At 39.5% G+C, this 16,173-nt stretch overlaps 2 protein-coding genes across 3 annotated transcripts in view; one reads left to right on the forward strand and one right to left on the reverse strand.

Annotated features, from left to right (window-relative positions):
* The first annotated feature begins 8,867 nt into the window (after positions 1-8,867).
* On the forward strand, positions 8,868-10,635 carry atoh1c (atonal bHLH transcription factor 1c). 2 transcript variants are annotated; one of them, XR_014772160.1, is made up of 2 exons: positions 8,868-10,437; positions 10,492-10,635. XR_014772160.1 is itself a non-coding variant. In XM_084740322.1 (1 exon), the coding sequence occupies exon 1, from the start codon at positions 8,922-8,924 to the stop codon at positions 9,579-9,581; it is 660 nt and encodes a 219-aa protein (XP_084596448.1). In that variant the 5' UTR covers positions 8,868-8,921; the 3' UTR covers positions 9,582-10,490. The 2 variants fall into 2 exon arrangements, 1 of the variants encoding a protein (XP_084596448.1); XM_084740322.1 differs by lacking the exon at positions 10,492-10,635 and having other exon boundaries at positions 8,868-10,490.
* A 2,264-nt stretch (positions 10,636-12,899) lies between these two features.
* Positions 12,900-16,173, reverse strand: part of waplb (WAPL cohesin release factor b) — a 38,138-nt gene continuing 34,864 nt past the window's right edge. The window contains exons 17-20 of the mRNA XM_084740323.1: positions 15,495-15,717; positions 15,293-15,381; positions 14,657-14,752; positions 12,900-13,666 (exon numbers count right to left, since the gene is read on the reverse strand). Coding sequence (XP_084596449.1) covers positions 13,601-13,666; positions 14,657-14,752; positions 15,293-15,381; positions 15,495-15,717 — 474 coding nt within the window. The 3' untranslated portion in view covers positions 12,900-13,600. The remainder of the gene's footprint in view (positions 13,667-14,656; positions 14,753-15,292; positions 15,382-15,494; positions 15,718-16,173) is intronic.

Raw genomic sequence — 16,173 nt, forward strand, 5'->3', positions numbered from 1 at the left:
TTGTGGAAAATGAGAATTGGAAGTTGTTCTTTAAGGAAAATATTTGAAAACAGAATATTTTTTGGACAGTCTGGACATTTTGGAAGAGTGAAGACATGTTTAGACAGTGAGGACATTTTGGAAAGTGAGACGACTTTTGCAAACCAGGTACAGTCATTTTTAGAGAGGGAGGACACATCTGAAAAGTGAGAACCTTTCGTACAATGAGGACATTTTTGGAAATAGAGGACATTTAGTAAAGTGAAGATATTTTTAGAACAGTGAGGTTGTTTTTAGAGAAAGAGGACACTTGGAGAACATTTTTGAAAGCGTGGGTGTATGTCCAAAATAAAAAGGACAAGGATAGATTTTAAAAGTGGGTGCATTTTGGACGCATTATTGGACAGTTAGAACATTTTCAGAAGGTGAGGATATTTTTTAAAAAAAATGAGAACACCTTTTTAAAAGTTTGGGGGCATTTTTGGAAAGTGAGGGTGTTTTGGGACAGTGACGACACAAGTTAGACACAGTGAGAACAGGGACACTCCCAGAACAAATGAGTGTGTGTACAGAGGAGACAGTGAACGCCTCACAGCACACCGGAGAAACATACCATCAATAATAAACACTCAAACACACATTTACTCACCATAAACACACACGGTGATGCTCCTGAGGGGCCGATAGAGGAGGCAGAGCTTTCATTAGAGGGGCTACACGCCTGATTAAACCCCTCATGGCCACACACACACACACACACACACAGCTGGCTTAATCAATGATTAGTAATTGGACCTGCAGGGAGAGTGAGCAGGAGGGTCCTGTGATGTATAGTGAAACAAATGAGTGTGTGTGTGTGTGTGTGTGTGTGTGTGTGCGTCTAAAGGGAGACACAATGAGGGAGGAAGGAAGGATCACTGGTGTGAAATGAGACAAATGAGTGTGTCGGAGGGCTTTGTGTGTGTGTGTTTTTGTGTTCATTCTTGTATGTGGCTGTTTGAGTGTATGGTCATTGATCTGTGTGTTTTCTGTGTGTGTGTGTGTGTGTGTGTGTGTGTGTTGTTTCTTTTGCATCACAACATCAAAGAGGTTTCATCACTTTGGAGTCCTGACACACCGAGCCGACAGTCAGCCATCGCTGGGCCGTGTGTGGACGACTGTCACCTGTAGTTTTTTCCGGTGTTTCCGAGCAGCTGATTCAGCATGTCGAATCAGCGAATGGAGCGCTCTGATTGGCTGTTCAAACTGGTTTGATTCATTTAGTGTAATTCGTCCTCATTTCTCACCTTTGCCTTTCTTTTTTTTTCCACATGCCACATGCAGAAGCAAAGCAGACTGTCACAGTGACATTTGCAGTTTTTAAAATGCAGTAGTTTGTATTCCCAGCATATGATGAGTCACTGCAACCTTATCGATCATCTCTACACATAATGCAAGTTGTAAAAGATGATGAACTGTGATTGATCTTCTATGTCTCTCATGTATAACTCTTTGGTCTCCTAACCTCACGATTCCCACCTCAGGGGACAATACATTACATAACAAGAAAAAAAAATTTAATGAGACCAAAATGCCACAACAAAACAAAGATGTAACAAAATGCAACAGGAAAAAAGACATAAAAAAAATGAAACAAGACAGTCAGGTGAGGTGAGGTTAGTAAAGACCTGCCAAGTTGACTTGAAATACATTTACACCACATTCTTCACTATAGATCCTCAGCTTGGAGCCACGTTCACATGCATGTCGGAGTTTTAGGACACTTGGATCGCATCAGATGAGCAGTATGGAGGCATTTTATGTTGGGCTTTCATTGGTTGTTTTTTCCATTTTGAAAACTGGTTACCATTCACTTATATTATTTTGGAGATTCTGCAATGCTGTTTGCCTGTGAAACTCCAGCACTATCCCTTTAAAATAACTCTTTGTTGACTTTTTGACTTTGGGTTTTATGCAGGACACAGACTGCAGTTTCCTGGGTGAAAGTCCTCTGTTTGTTTGACCTGTCCACCCACCCCACCTCTCTCATATGCAGACTTTATCCCTCCTTATGCTACATAACCTGGGATTTTTTTCTCTGTGACATTCATGCGGAAAATGATTCAGCATCTGTGCATAATAAGTTCCATGAAATGACATGCAATGTAAAATGCATCGTGAAAACACATGAAATGACTCAAAGCTATAATATGTTACATTTCCACATTAAACTCTAGACATGTTGTATAGTTTGTTGAGTTGTGTTATCCCAGATGTTTCCAGCAATGTTCCGTCTGGTTCTCAGGTATAATCTGTCAGAGTTTAGACGACTGTGAGCAGGGCAGCTGAATCATGAATGAGCCTCTTCTCTGATCTGCAGACGATCAACAACCACAATGTGAGGATCAACAGCCAGTCAAAACTGAGTTTAAGTTTTATTATATCACTAATGAGCCTGGGTGAACACTCATGTTCCTTAATATTAAGAGGAAAAGTTTAATTAATGCTGTTGGTGTTTTTATGTGCAGTGAATCATTTCTTTAAAAAAAAAAAAAAAAAAAACAACTTTACCTTATGAAATAGTCATTTGCTATAAAACATGAAATACTGGCTGGTTGAATTTCAGGTAGAGGTTTCTCTCATAAAACAGATTTTAAAAAAAAACATTTTAAGCATTTATCAGCCTGGTGGTCGATGATGCAAGACGCTGAAATGAGAAACATTAAAGACTGCAGACAGAGACGCCTGCAGTCAGACACTTTCACTGACCAGTCAGCCTGAACCACGCTGAGAACCTTTGATTTTACAGTTTGATGGTTTTTTATTCTGATTTCAGATTTTTGTTTGAAACTTAACTAACAATACTGCAGACAATGATGATCCAGCTGATTTACTTCACTAGTTGTGGCCATGATGGATTTTTAATTCCCATATGGCAATAAAAGAATAAAGCTGCATTAACTTTGTAATTTTGAGGCTTTTACAAATCACAGTGATAAGAGAACAGAATATTATTTTCACTTTTCCTGTGCTTTTTCCACACTTTTCTTCACTTAATATCAACAGTACAGTACAGCAATACTGATAAACAGTGGTGTAGGCAGTACCAGAGTATAGGAACATTCACAGCAGACAGACTCTAACTCAATGTCCCCTGTTAAAAACTCTAATGAACAGTTTTACAGTGTATTCTAGACTTGACTAGATGATACCAGACAATACTAGACAATACTTAACAATACTTGACAGTACTAAACAATACTAGACAGTACTAGACAGTATTAGACAACACTAGACACTACTAGACGATACCAGACAATAATAGACAGTACTAGATGATACCAGACCATACTAGACAGTACCAAGCAATACTAGACAGCACTAGACAGTATTAGACAATACTAAACAGTACTAGATGATACCAGACAACACTAGACAATACCAGACAATACTTGACAGTACCAGTCAATACTAGACAGTACTGAACAATGTTAGACAATAAGGAACAATACTAGACAGTACTAGACAATAAGGAACAATACCAGACAGTATTAGACAATACTAAACAATACTAGAAGTACTAGATACTACCAGATAATACTAGACAACGCTAGACAATAAGGGACAATCCTAGACAGTACTAGTCAATACCAGATAACACTAGACAGTACTAGACAGTATTAGACAATACTAGTCAATACTAGACAGTACTAGACAGTATTATTAGTATTCCAGAGAAGAATCAGAATTTCCCAGATTAAAGATGTAAATTTCTGAGAAATAACTGATATTCTCTGAGATTCTGGTCATAATTTTTCAAGACAAAACTCAGAAATTCCTTGAAGTTAAAGTCACAAATTTACAATAAAAATAAGTAAAATAAATATTCAGTGAGGTGGACTTTCCATATTACAAAACTGAAATGAACTGAAACCAGTGGCTGACAGTGTGAAATTGTGCACATTACCCACAATACACCAGTGCTCGATTATCTAAAATCTTCAAGTTTTTCTTCTGCATGTAATCGCTGTGCACATGTTCTGGTTATGTCTGGCCCTGTGTAACTATTGGACACTGATTTTTGAAACTATCTTCAACACACAAAGAAACAGTTGCACCAAATCCACTCACAGCTTCGACTGGTGTCTCGCGTTCTTCCCCTCTTGTCTCCATTGAAGACACACACAGCAGCCTTTGATACTGCTTAACTGGACGGCCAAAAATCCTCCCTCTCACTTTCATTGGATCACCGATATTCTTTACTTCCTTAAACTGGAAAAAAAAAAAAACTGTGCTCATTCGTACTTTTCTGAAAGTGTGTCTTGTTTTTATTATGTTAAAGGGATTAAGTTTTTACCTCACAATAGATAAGAGGACAGTAGCATCTGCTCCTTTCTTTATACTTTAAGTTTTCATTATTTTGTTTTTCACCAGCTTATAAGAGCAAACTGATTGAGAGACAATGTTGCTGTAAATATTCTGTGTAAAACTTTATAAAGAAATGTGGTGAAAAACAGTGGCTAAACTGGAAATCTATAACGTTTCTGTACGATTTGGAATTTGATCCTCATGAATTTAAATTATTCACCACTTGTATTAAATTGGCTGAAACGTCCATGGATGAGCGTTGATCACTGTGTCGCCTCTGTGACTCCAGGGATGAAAGTGGTGAAAAACTAAAGGCATTTGATCTGCCGCCTGTGTCCGTCCGCTGGCTTCAACGAGCCATTTCATTGGGTTTAACAAAGCGGAGCGTGTTAACAACTGAAGCCAATCCTCTTCTAACTACTCAACCAATCATAAATCAATATAAACCTGCAGGCCTGGTTTCCGTTGTCTTCTGATTTTTGATTGTTGTGATATTCTAGTTTTTTTTCTTTTTGTCAATAAATCCCATGTATCTTACCCCTCTGTGCCATAGAGATCCACTGTTGTTCAAAAACTATCAAAACAAATTACTGCTGCAGAGCACCAAATGTGGATTCATCCACCACTGGAAATAGTCCCCAACAAATGCACTATTTCCCGTTTTTGAGAAACATATTCCAGTAAGTACAGTGACCAGCTGTTTCAAGAAGTGACTGGGCCTTTTTAAGAAATAATGTAATTTATTTGTGAGCCATTTTAATGATTTATGTCTTCAGTAGAAACCAAACCAATTAAAATCATTATAGCATTGCAGAAGAAGAGTGCACAACAAGATGATGTAATTAAAAGAGCGACAGCTGAATGTCAAACAGCAGCCTGTTCACCAATCTAAGATCTAAAGTCACCTGACCTTACTCCATCCTGTGGTCTTCTACTAAAACCGACTGTCTAACCATAATGTAGCTTACAGGTAGGGATGCTAGTTGCTGCTGCCCTCTGGTGGTTGGGAGTGTCAGTGACTCCTTTCAGCAATAAAGGGTACAATAATAGATAAAAATCTGACAGTTGTCAATAAAAAAAAACATTATTTTCATTGGCAATTAATCTGTCAATATTTTTTTTTATATTAATCGATTAGTTGTTTATATGATCTATGTATATGGTCTATAAATGTTGGGAAAAATGTTGATCAGTGTTTCCCAAAGCTTAAGATGACGTCTTTAAATGTCTTGTTTTGTCCAAAAACCAAAGATTATTCAGTTTACTGTCAGAGGAGTAAAGAAACCAGAAAATATTCACATTTAGCTGAAATCAGTTTTGACTTTTTTTCTTTGTAAATTGCTCATACCAATTCATTATCAAAAGAGTTCCTGATCATTTGAAAAGTTGACAACTAAGTGTTTTATCAATTAATCGTTGCAGCTCTAAATATTGCTGTGTGTGCATTAGTAAGAAAATCAAGTTACCTTCCCCACTAACCAATTACTTTTATATGCAGTAATTTGTAAAGCAATTCAATTATTTTTGAGAGACGTAACTAGAAACTAGTTAGTAAATTTCAGTAACTTGCCTAGAAAGAGGAACAAAGATGTAAAACATGATTACTTTCTCTGTAATGTGGTCAGCTGTAAATTAAAGTGTAAAATACAAAACTCATTTGTTCTTAAATATAAAAAAGGGCTGCGGCTTGATGGAGTTTGAACAAAATCTAAAGAGTCAAACAGTCAAACTCAGGGGAACAGAAGGTCTGATACGGTCAGACGACTAAACACTTCTGTAGGTGTCATCTGCATGGGCCTGTCATGGCGGTGTGAGGGTTTGATCTGCGGCCCGTGTCCGTCCGCTGGCTGCAATGAGCCGTTTCATTGGGTTTAATAAAGCGGAGTGTGCCAACAACTGTCATCTGAGCCATGAAGCCAAACCTCCCCACGTGCTCCAGATTGGAGGAGTAAAAAGAAACGACCCCGCAGCCTCAGACAGCGAGGGTCCTCCTGGCCATAAGGAGTCTATTATGCTCCCGTGTGTCATGCAGCCATCTCTGCGCCGGCTCGGTGCCATGCTGTGGCGTTTGTAAAGACCCGGCCTGGCAGAGTGCTGGCACAAGGCGGTCAGGACACGCTGCTAAATCCCATTAGAGTCTGTCCAGAGGATACGAGGCTGCCAGTTACTGTCAGTCATCATCAGGCTTTTCCCTCAGGGAGTCGCAACGCTTTTAATTAACCTTAAAAAACAAGATGAGCTTTAATGTATGAGACAAATATCACAACAACGCTACAACCTGTAGAGGACACAGAGGAAATACTGTCGAAGACACATCCACAGCGGCACAAAAATGTAACTGTATTTATGAGGCTTTAGATTTGAGAAAAGCTCAGAGATCCAACACAGCAGGATCATGAATGAAGAGACCAATGAATTTATAAGAACAGCAGGGCGGTAGTCAGGATTTCAGAAAGTCATAAATCCCCCCAAACACACCCCAACCCCATCCTCAGAAATATTATGACCAAAAAACAACCATAACAATCTCCAATTTTATTAGTTTTCATTTTCCACATTTTGTCTATTCTGTTAAATTCTGTAAACTTTTCTTCTCCAACATGAAAGTCTCAGAACTATAGAAGAATATTTTGACCAGGCATATTCTTTTGATTCAATTAATGTCAACAATAAAGCCAAAATGTCGAGAATGAAGTCATAACATTGTAAATAAAGCCCAAATGTTGCAAAAAACGTCGAAATGTCAAGGAAGTGGAAATGTTGCCAATGAAGTTGTACCAGGCAGAAGAAAAAATAAATAAAGTCAAAATGTTGAGAACAAAGTTTAATGATGTCGAAATGATACGAAGGAAGTTGAAATGTTGCAAAAAAGTGTTGTGAGTTAAGAAGTCAAGAATAAAGCTGCAATGTATTTTGTGAATACAGACAAATTGTTGCAATAAATTTGAAATTTTGAGAATAAAGTTGCAAAAAAGAATAAGAAAAATAAATCAGAGGAGAAAAGTGTCGAGAGAGAATTTGGGCCAAGGAAAAGAGGAGGAGGAAGATTTTTATTAATTTTGCATTTTGGAAAAGAAAGTTGAAATGTCACAAATAAAGTCAAAATGTTGAGGACAAAGTTGAACTCAGTATTAATGCCAGGCATAAGAAAAAAAGAAATCAGAGGAGAAAGTTTTTTACTCTGTATTTTTGGGAATCAAATTAAAATGTTGAGATTAAAGTCGTAATATTTCAAAAAAAGTTAAAGTTGTATTAGTATTAGTGCCAGACATGAGAACAAATAAACAAGAAAGATTTTTTTGTTGCACGAATGAAGCCAGAATGCTGAGAATAAGGTTTTATTCATAAAAATGCAAATAAAAAAAACCCTCTTCCTCTTTTCCCATGTATGCCCATCTTCCAAACAAGGCTTCCTCCATGCTGCAGGAAATAAAATCCTGTGGTAGAAAGAAATGATGAAGAATTCATTTATTAATTAGTTTGTTAGATGTACATATATTAGTCCAATGATACTGGAATCACCATGAGTATGTTTTAAATTTTAAATTTAAACCCCCTTCAGGCAGCTGCACAGATCTGGAGGTCAGAAAGTTGGAAATAAAAAAGTTAAAAAAAAAAAAAAGAAAGAAAGAAAGAAAGAAAGAAAAGTTATTTTATTTATTTTTAATAGTGATTTCTAAAATCTAATTATTCTACAGTACTACCATGTAAGATTTAAAAAAAACAGTATAAAGCCAATTTAATTTTAACTAATCCAATTCCCCAAATATTCAATCCTCCATAAAAATAGAATAAAATAACTGTTGTGCACAACGAGCCTCTGATGAACTTAACTTTTAACAGGTGGAGTTTTGAAATGTATTATTCATTCATGGAATTATGACATGTTTTTTTTCCACATGTTCCTCTGTGTTTCCTTTTATTTAGTTTAATTGGAACAGACTCTGGGAGGTTCGTCTTGTATCTCGCTGGGCTGAATTATCATGTTTAGCACATTAATATGCAGGGTAAAAATTATTTTCTAATATTAGCCGTGACTGGTTTTTGTAGTTTATGCAGTTCTTCAGCGTGTTTAATTATTTCTTTGACTTTTTAACACCTGAAACAACTTAAAGGCTACAAATCTCACTTAGATGCAAATGAGCTTGTTATTTTTTCAGTCAAACTGTGTTTGGTTTCTTTAGTTAAAGTGGGTGAAAGTTATAATTTACTCTCCTTTAATTTTACCATCCCACCACCTCTGTCATCCTTCCTCTCATCTCTCCTTCCTTCCTTCCTTCCTTCCTTCCCTCCTCGGCCGTCCTGCTCTTCTGCTTGGTCGCCTCCATGTATCGGCCCACAGTGGCGCACTGAGACGCTTCTAATCCTCTTTTGATGAACTTGGTTAATAGACCTCCTGCAGCGGACTTTGGCTCTGTTCATTAGGCAGCACACGACCCTCTCCACGCCCCCGGAACACGCACTGCGCGTCCCCGCGGCTCCCACCTCCATAAATTCACCCATCAAAGTGGAGAAAGTTGAACTGGTGTCACTGTGTCGAACTGGTGTCACTGTTCGAGTTTTTGGCCTTTTAAAAGAAGTGAAGAAGAGAAACGATGCCGCCGAGTAAAAGTCTCTTTGCGCCTTTCATCTCCGTGGACCCGGAGGGAGGAGTGGGCCCCGCGGCCCCGGTGGCTCTCCACGCCGACCTCCACGCTCTGCTGCAGCGGAGTCGCGCCTCGCAGGAGCGGACGGGCACAGAGCGCACCAGACGCGGCTGCGACCACCGAGACCCTCCGTGCGCCATCGTGGAGCTTCGGCTGGGTCCCGCCGGCGGCGCGCTGCACTACCTTCAGCCGGACAAGTGCGCTCTGGAGCGTGCGCAGAGACGGCGACGCCTTGCTGCCAACGCCCGGGAGAGGAGGAGGATGCTGGGGCTCAATGTCGCCTTCGACCGGCTACGGAGCGTCATCCCCAACCTGGAGAGCGACAAGAAGCTCTCCAAGTCCGAGACGCTCCAAATGGCGCAGATCTACATCGCCACCCTCAGCGAGCTGCTCCAGGAGGGCGCCTGCGGAACGTCGGTACCGAACCGAGTGCCGCGGGCCCCGGCGGCCGCTCCGTCCTCACAGGGGACCACACTGCTGGCAGGGGAGCCGTCGGGGCCAGTCAGGGACTTTCACACCGGGGAGAGCAGCGGAGGCCCAGCGCGCACGGAGGAGGAGCACAGGAGTTATGATGAGGACATGTGGGAGAGACCGAACGGGACCAAGTGACATTTAAAGACTGAATCATTTTTAAAATGAGAATTTATTTTGCTACAACACTGTAATTATTTGTTTCCTATTGTCCTGCAGAAAAGACATTAAGTGTCAAGATTTTTCACTCTGTAATGCAATTTTTCATTCTCTCTAAAACTGTTAGTTGAGTAAAAACTGATATTTTCTGTCCTGCCCATGGTACAAAGATAATACATTTCTGATATTAAATTATTTTGCAACATAATTTTTCCACTACGTATTTTATTGTTAAGTTTGTCTGCAGAAAATGTTTTCCAATAATCTGAAAGAGAAAACATTTTAAAACAAAAATTCCAAAAAACAAAGTTTTATCTCTGGGGCTGATTGTTCTTTTAGAAATTATCATCAATTATGAGAATACAGAGAGAAAAGACAGACAGAGCAGGATGTACTGAAAGTAGCAATTTTTATTATTTTAAAATTATGTACAGGTAACCAAAGACATCAGTCTGCAAATTGGTACAAAGATCAAGTTTTCCTGCAGTTGGCTTGTTAAGAAGCTCTCTGTCTGTCTGTCCAAAACAACAACACGACTGGGAGAAAAAGGCTTTAGAAAATGAAAAATAGAGTCAGATTCAGAAAAGTAGAGTCTACCGGTCTAAATTTAAATTCACCCCACCCTCCATCCCCATCCCACCCACAATCCCACCCCCACCATTACCCATCAACCTCTCCTCCTACACGAGGAAAATCAAATCTATGTACAAGAACTATGTACAAAAAGCTCTTCCATTCATTCTTCCAGACGTCTGTGAATAAAGCTCTTGTAAACTTGAAAACAAAAAGGAGTGTGAGGGTTAAACTGTGTGTGTGTGTGTGTGTGTGTGTGTGTGTGTGTGTGTGTGTGTGTGTGTGTGTGTGTGTGTGTGTGCGCGTGTGTGTGTAGCAATGATCAGAGGAACAGACAAATGCAGATGAACAGGATGAACATGCTTGATGAAACAAACTTTTGCAACTGATGAAAGTCAAGATAACTTCTCTGTACTGGAAAAAAAATACAATTATATCTTAAATTTAAACACCAAATCAAACATTTCTGTCCCAGCCCGGATTATAAAAGACAAAACAATCTAAATAACTACAGGCTTTGTGAGGGAAGACAGACACATACACTTGTTTTTTCAGCTCCAGGGCAAAACACTTTGGAGAAGTTGAAGGGACAAATGAATCACTTTAAATAAATCTTATTATTGATTAATATTGATTTTGCTCAGACAAAGGTGTCAACTGATTGAAAAAAAGTAACATGGCGTCCAAGCTGGATCATCACTTTCTATTTTCGAAAATGCCATTTTGTTCTCAGTCTGAAAAGTGAATCATTGTAAATGTAAGTGCCACGGATTATTTTGAAAGTTTTTCAAATGAGATGGAACAAAGACAAGACGGTGTGACTTTCTAACGAGCAGCTTTTCTGTAACTACTGGCTTCATTAACGGTTAATAAACCATTCATTAACACTTTAGTAATGAGTTATGCACCATTAAAGGGGCACTCATGCTGAGTAGTACTGAGCCAGCAAATACGCTCCGGTCTGAGGTCATGAGGTGTGGGGTTAAGAAGTGACGGTATCTAATAAAAGGCGCTATGCCTTATGGAAAACTTTAAAAAAGATGATTTGGATTTTTTCTAAGTATGGTTTTATGAGGTATTTACTCAGTAGCAGGAGTACTGGTGTAGGAGGCTGTGGAATGTACTGTGGTGGACAGGGTCAGCAGCAGCATGTATTTTAGACTCCTAAAGATCATCATAAAAATCACTATCCTTTTAAGTGTACGCTGCATTCAGAACATTTTCACCACTGAACCTTGCTATCAGACAGACTTTTCCCATAAGAGACTTAAGTTAAACCACTCATCATATCACGTTATCGCCACAACCAAAATCCATTGACAAAATCAGTCATTTTACCTCACAGAACACAGGAGCTGCTGCTCTACTGCTGCATCAATCAGTTACTTTAATTATGTTATTGTGTCACCTCTGTGTTTTAAAAGGTTAGTTTGGATTCACCAGAGTCACACAATAACACAGACAAACTAACCAATCGAGGCAGTGGCAGACCAATAACTCTTCTGTTCTGCGAGGTAAAATGACTTATTTTGCCAATGGAGTTTGGTTGCTTTGGAAAGAGTGATATTTGGCTTCTATAACGGTGGTTTCCCATCAGAAAAAGCTCACTTCAAATAACCCAAACTATTTCTATAAGTCCCTCTTTATAAAAAAAAGCTAACTTTTAATGAAAACCAGCTTTTACTTTGTCTTTTTATCTAGTTATAATAACGCATAACTTACTGTTTTCTCAATGTGGCAGCCTGGAAGTATTTTTTTGATCACTCACACTGATCAAGAAAAGGAAAGGCTTTGAATTTCTCTTTGAATTGCCATTTTGGTCTGCTAAATGATCATCATGCAGGAAAAAACATCCACCACAAGGGCAACAGCTGAATTTTTACCTATTTCTTAAAATGTTTCAACACCTCTGGGAATGACAACAACACAGGCTAAGGGAAATGTAAAATATAACTCCTCCATGTAGTGAGTTGGACAGATTAAATCTGACTGTGTCAGTTGGATCAGAGGAGGGTATTTCTAAAAAGTGTAACTCCAAGTTGTGGACTCCGGGCTTTGGCAGCTACGGCTGAAGACTTTCTGTCTAAAAACAACTGGACAGGTGGAGAAAAAAAAAAGTACTAGCTTGATCTTTGAACGCCTCTCTGCTGGTGGTTCACTTCAAACAAAAGCAAAGCGGCTCGTCTTCACCTCTCGGACAGGGGCGCCTTGGCTGCCTTTGTGCTGTAATTGAAGGCTCTTCTCCGAGTGGCGAGCACATGTGGGCGGTAAATTGAAAGGACCTGGAGGAGGACAGGTTCTGGTCCGGAGGGCTCAGGTCCCGCCGAGACACAAAGCTTTGATGTCCATCGATTGCTTGAAAGGAAAAAGTTTCTAGTTTTTTGGGGGTGTGGGCAGCATTTCAAAGTCTCCACAGAGTTTAAACAACCTCGAGGATCGTTCTGTTTTGGTCTCAGGTGTGTTGTCGGGCGCTGACTGACTGGAGTGTGCTTGGCATGCTGGGAGAAGCACCTGTTTCAGTAACGGAATGAGAAGAACAACCAATTTAAAATCAGCTGGTTTGCTGTGGAGGTTAAAGGGGGAGAAAGGCTCTTACTTCCAAAGAGAGAAAGTTTCTGGTTATATATAAATGAAAAACGCAAAAAAAAAAAAAAAAAAATGCAAAAGTGCATTCATAGGCAGTCCCGCCTTAAAATACCACTTTAACGTCACAAAAACCTGCAATTCAGGGTCTGAACTCCTGTCATTTCTGTGCCCTTGGGCCAGAAAAGATCAATACTTTATTTATCTGCCTTAAAAACGGCCTCCTTCCGACAGAGTCAAGAGGTCAAAGCAGCAAAAAGAAGACAAGAAGAAGAAAAGAACACAGCGTGTGAAGCAATTATTTTGGTCAGTAGTTGTTTTTTTTTCCTTTCTAACAACTTGGGTTGTTTTGGCGATTATCAGCTCCAGAGGCAGAGCTGAGGGGTGCAAGGCTTTGATGACAGGCTGAAGAAAATGGCAGCTCCACTCCAATCTGTCAGCGATCGATCGAAGGGGTGGGGGTGCTTTCATGAGAGAGGGTGAGCAGGTGAGAGGAGAGCTGAAGTGTGAGGAAACTTTGAAAGGAAGTATACCGTAAGGAAAAAAAAGGGAAAAGTATAATTCTGAGCAACTTTTATAAATAGAGAAAATTTAGGGGACAAAAGTTAGAGTTTCTTCTGCTGAAACCATGAAAATAAACAGCGGACAGCTCCTTTAACTAGAGGACGTCTGGTCATAACACGAGAGGAGGAGGATGTAGATGTGTATTTGTTGTGTGTGTTTAATGATGATGAAGGAAGCTGACAAAGATGAAGGACATGTGGTGTGCGCGTGTGTGTGTGTGTGTGTGTGTGTGTGAGTGTGTGAGTGAGTGAGTGAGTGAGTGAGAGACAGGCTTCTCTCTAGCAGTGCTCCAAATAGTCAATGATCCGGGAGATGGACTTCTGTCCTGTGGTGCCGACGTCACACTGCAGAGAGAGAGTAGAGGTCAGTTACTGCACACGCACACACACACACACACACACACACACACACACACACACACACACACACACACACACACACACACACACACAAAACATCTGCACTGTAAAAAAAAATACCTGACACGACTTAAAATTTCAAGGCAATGCACTGCCATAGATTTCTGAGTTATGAAATAAACTAAAAAAAAGTGAGCTTTGAACCTGATTTATCTTTTTTTAGTGCCTGAAACATTAAATAGTTTTGACTGAAAATACTAAAATTGACATTTACTTTATAAATGTTTATATATATTTTGAGTTTCTAAAATTCCAAGCTTTTTGAAAACTTAAGAATCTGAGTTGAGCTCAACACTCAAAAACCTATTGCAGTCCACTGCCTTGTAATTTTGTGTTTTCTCAACTTTTTCCATTTTTACAGTGTGCATACAAGCTTATTCTTACACACACACTCGTCTGTGTTTAAGATGAGTTTGTAATATTCACTAATCATCTCACTGTTTAATAATAAAAATTAACTGACTGAGGTGTTTACATGTATCAGCAACTTACTTGCAGCAAAAATAAACACTGAAGGTAAAACAGTTTAAAAAAACATTTGTTTTCTCATTTTAAGGATGTTTGTATCAGTTATTGAAGTGGTAATAGTCTGAGGTGTTTAAGAAAGTTTGCAACAAACTCAGTCTGTGGAAATTTAATCTTCCTAAAACTGCACCAAAACATTAACAGGACTAAATTAATTTGCATTGTGAAATAAACTGCAACAAGAGATCAAAAGTGTCATTTAAAAAAAAGTACTTTCAGTGTTCCTTCTGATGAGAAGCTGGAGCTACAAAGCTACAAACTGTTGTATCTATAAAACAGATGTTATGGTAGAAGTGTTGGGACTGGTTCACTGATGGCCTGAAGATATAAATTAGACTTTTAACAGCTTATGTACATGTTTTCTAAAGTATTATAACAGCAGTGACTCACAGTGAGGTTCATGAAGTTGAGGAACTTTTTCAGCATTTCTGTCATGATGGAGAAATCTCCTTTTGGCAGGTTCTCCCTCACAGTAGTCACATTCAACTGGTGGAGAGACAAAGAGTCAAAAAATTATAACAAATACTAAATAAAGAAATACTTTATATATCTCAGGTTTTATATGTGCATGCATGCAAATATCTATAAATATGTATGTAATGCATGTGCATGTGTCCAGTTGTGTTTGTGTATAAATATGTGTGTGAAAGTGTGACAGCTCTTTGACAAAGCTGCTGATGCTGGCAAGAATCAATGGTGTGTTTACATACAGCTGGGAAAAGAGAAATTTGAAGTTCAGATGAAATGGCATTTCTAGAGTATTTAGTTTCTGTAGCATGATGAATTTACAAGTAAAACAGGACAGAAGAAGAATTTAAACAATGAAAAGTGGAGTGTCAAAACTTGATATACAAGGCTAACTAGCTCACTAATGCACTGCTAATAGTTGACGTTTGACCGATGCTATGCAAGAACACGTCACATTTTGTTTTACAGCAAGAAACAGGTGCACAATACGAGTGGGTTTGTGACCTAAACGTGTTAAAAGTGTGTGTGTGTGTGTGTGTGTGTGTGTGTCTAACTCACCGGGCTCCCTTGACACAGGCAGCCCAGCAGCAGTGCTGTGTAGGAGGCCACGATGCTGTCCTCCATGTGCTTCCCTGCGTGCTGCAGAGCTGAGGAGGAAGACGATGAGGAGGAAGAAGAAACATTTGCGTTATGTTTCATTTGTCAGATCTACACACTTCTTCACACCACGTCTAAAAAACAAACAAACAAGCGTTTGTACCTTTGTTGAGGTCCAGCTCCTCGTCCTCCTCGTCCTTCTGCTTCTTCTTGCTGTCATTCTGTCTGTCAGAGTCATTGTTGTTATCGTTGGCAACCCACTGGATCTCCCCGCCCGTCTCCTGCCACTCCCCGCTCTGGTCCAGCGCGGGCTTCGGTGCTTCCTTGATGAGGTCATCTGTCTGCGCCTCAGCCAAGACGGCAGCCCGCTCCCGCTGGAGGAACAGCTGAGGACGAAGAACAGGACAGTTCACTAAAACCCTTGTGGTACAGTCAGCGTAGCAGGTTAGCATGTAGCTGCGACAAGTTCCAAAAAAGCATAAAGCCTGTATGTGAAGAATTCTTTTGTGATTAGAGCATCTTTCACATTCTAATGAGCAAAAGATTTGTTTGGAGATCGTCCCAGTGGAAAATGTGCAGGTTCTATTCTCGGCATCCCCCAGTTCAACGTACATGTCGCCTGCCTAGGTAGATTTTTATTCTTATTTTATTATTCTTCTGACACAACCAAAATCCAAAATCCAACATCAAAATTCAAGCCAGAATCAAAGATTGTAAAATCCTACATAGAACAGCTTGAATTTTCTACGGTAACAACTGCAGAAATGAATAGCAGGCTGAAGAAAAACCTCTTCACTGGTAACAGCTGGGTACGTAGTCCTTGTCTGTTATTTTTATCTATT

This window comes from Lutjanus erythropterus, chromosome 17 (genome assembly GCF_056507025.1).
Source record: "Lutjanus erythropterus isolate fLutEry1 chromosome 17, fLutEry1.hap2, whole genome shotgun sequence".
Classification (NCBI taxonomy): Eukaryota; Metazoa; Chordata; class Actinopteri; order Lutjaniformes; family Lutjanidae; genus Lutjanus; species Lutjanus erythropterus.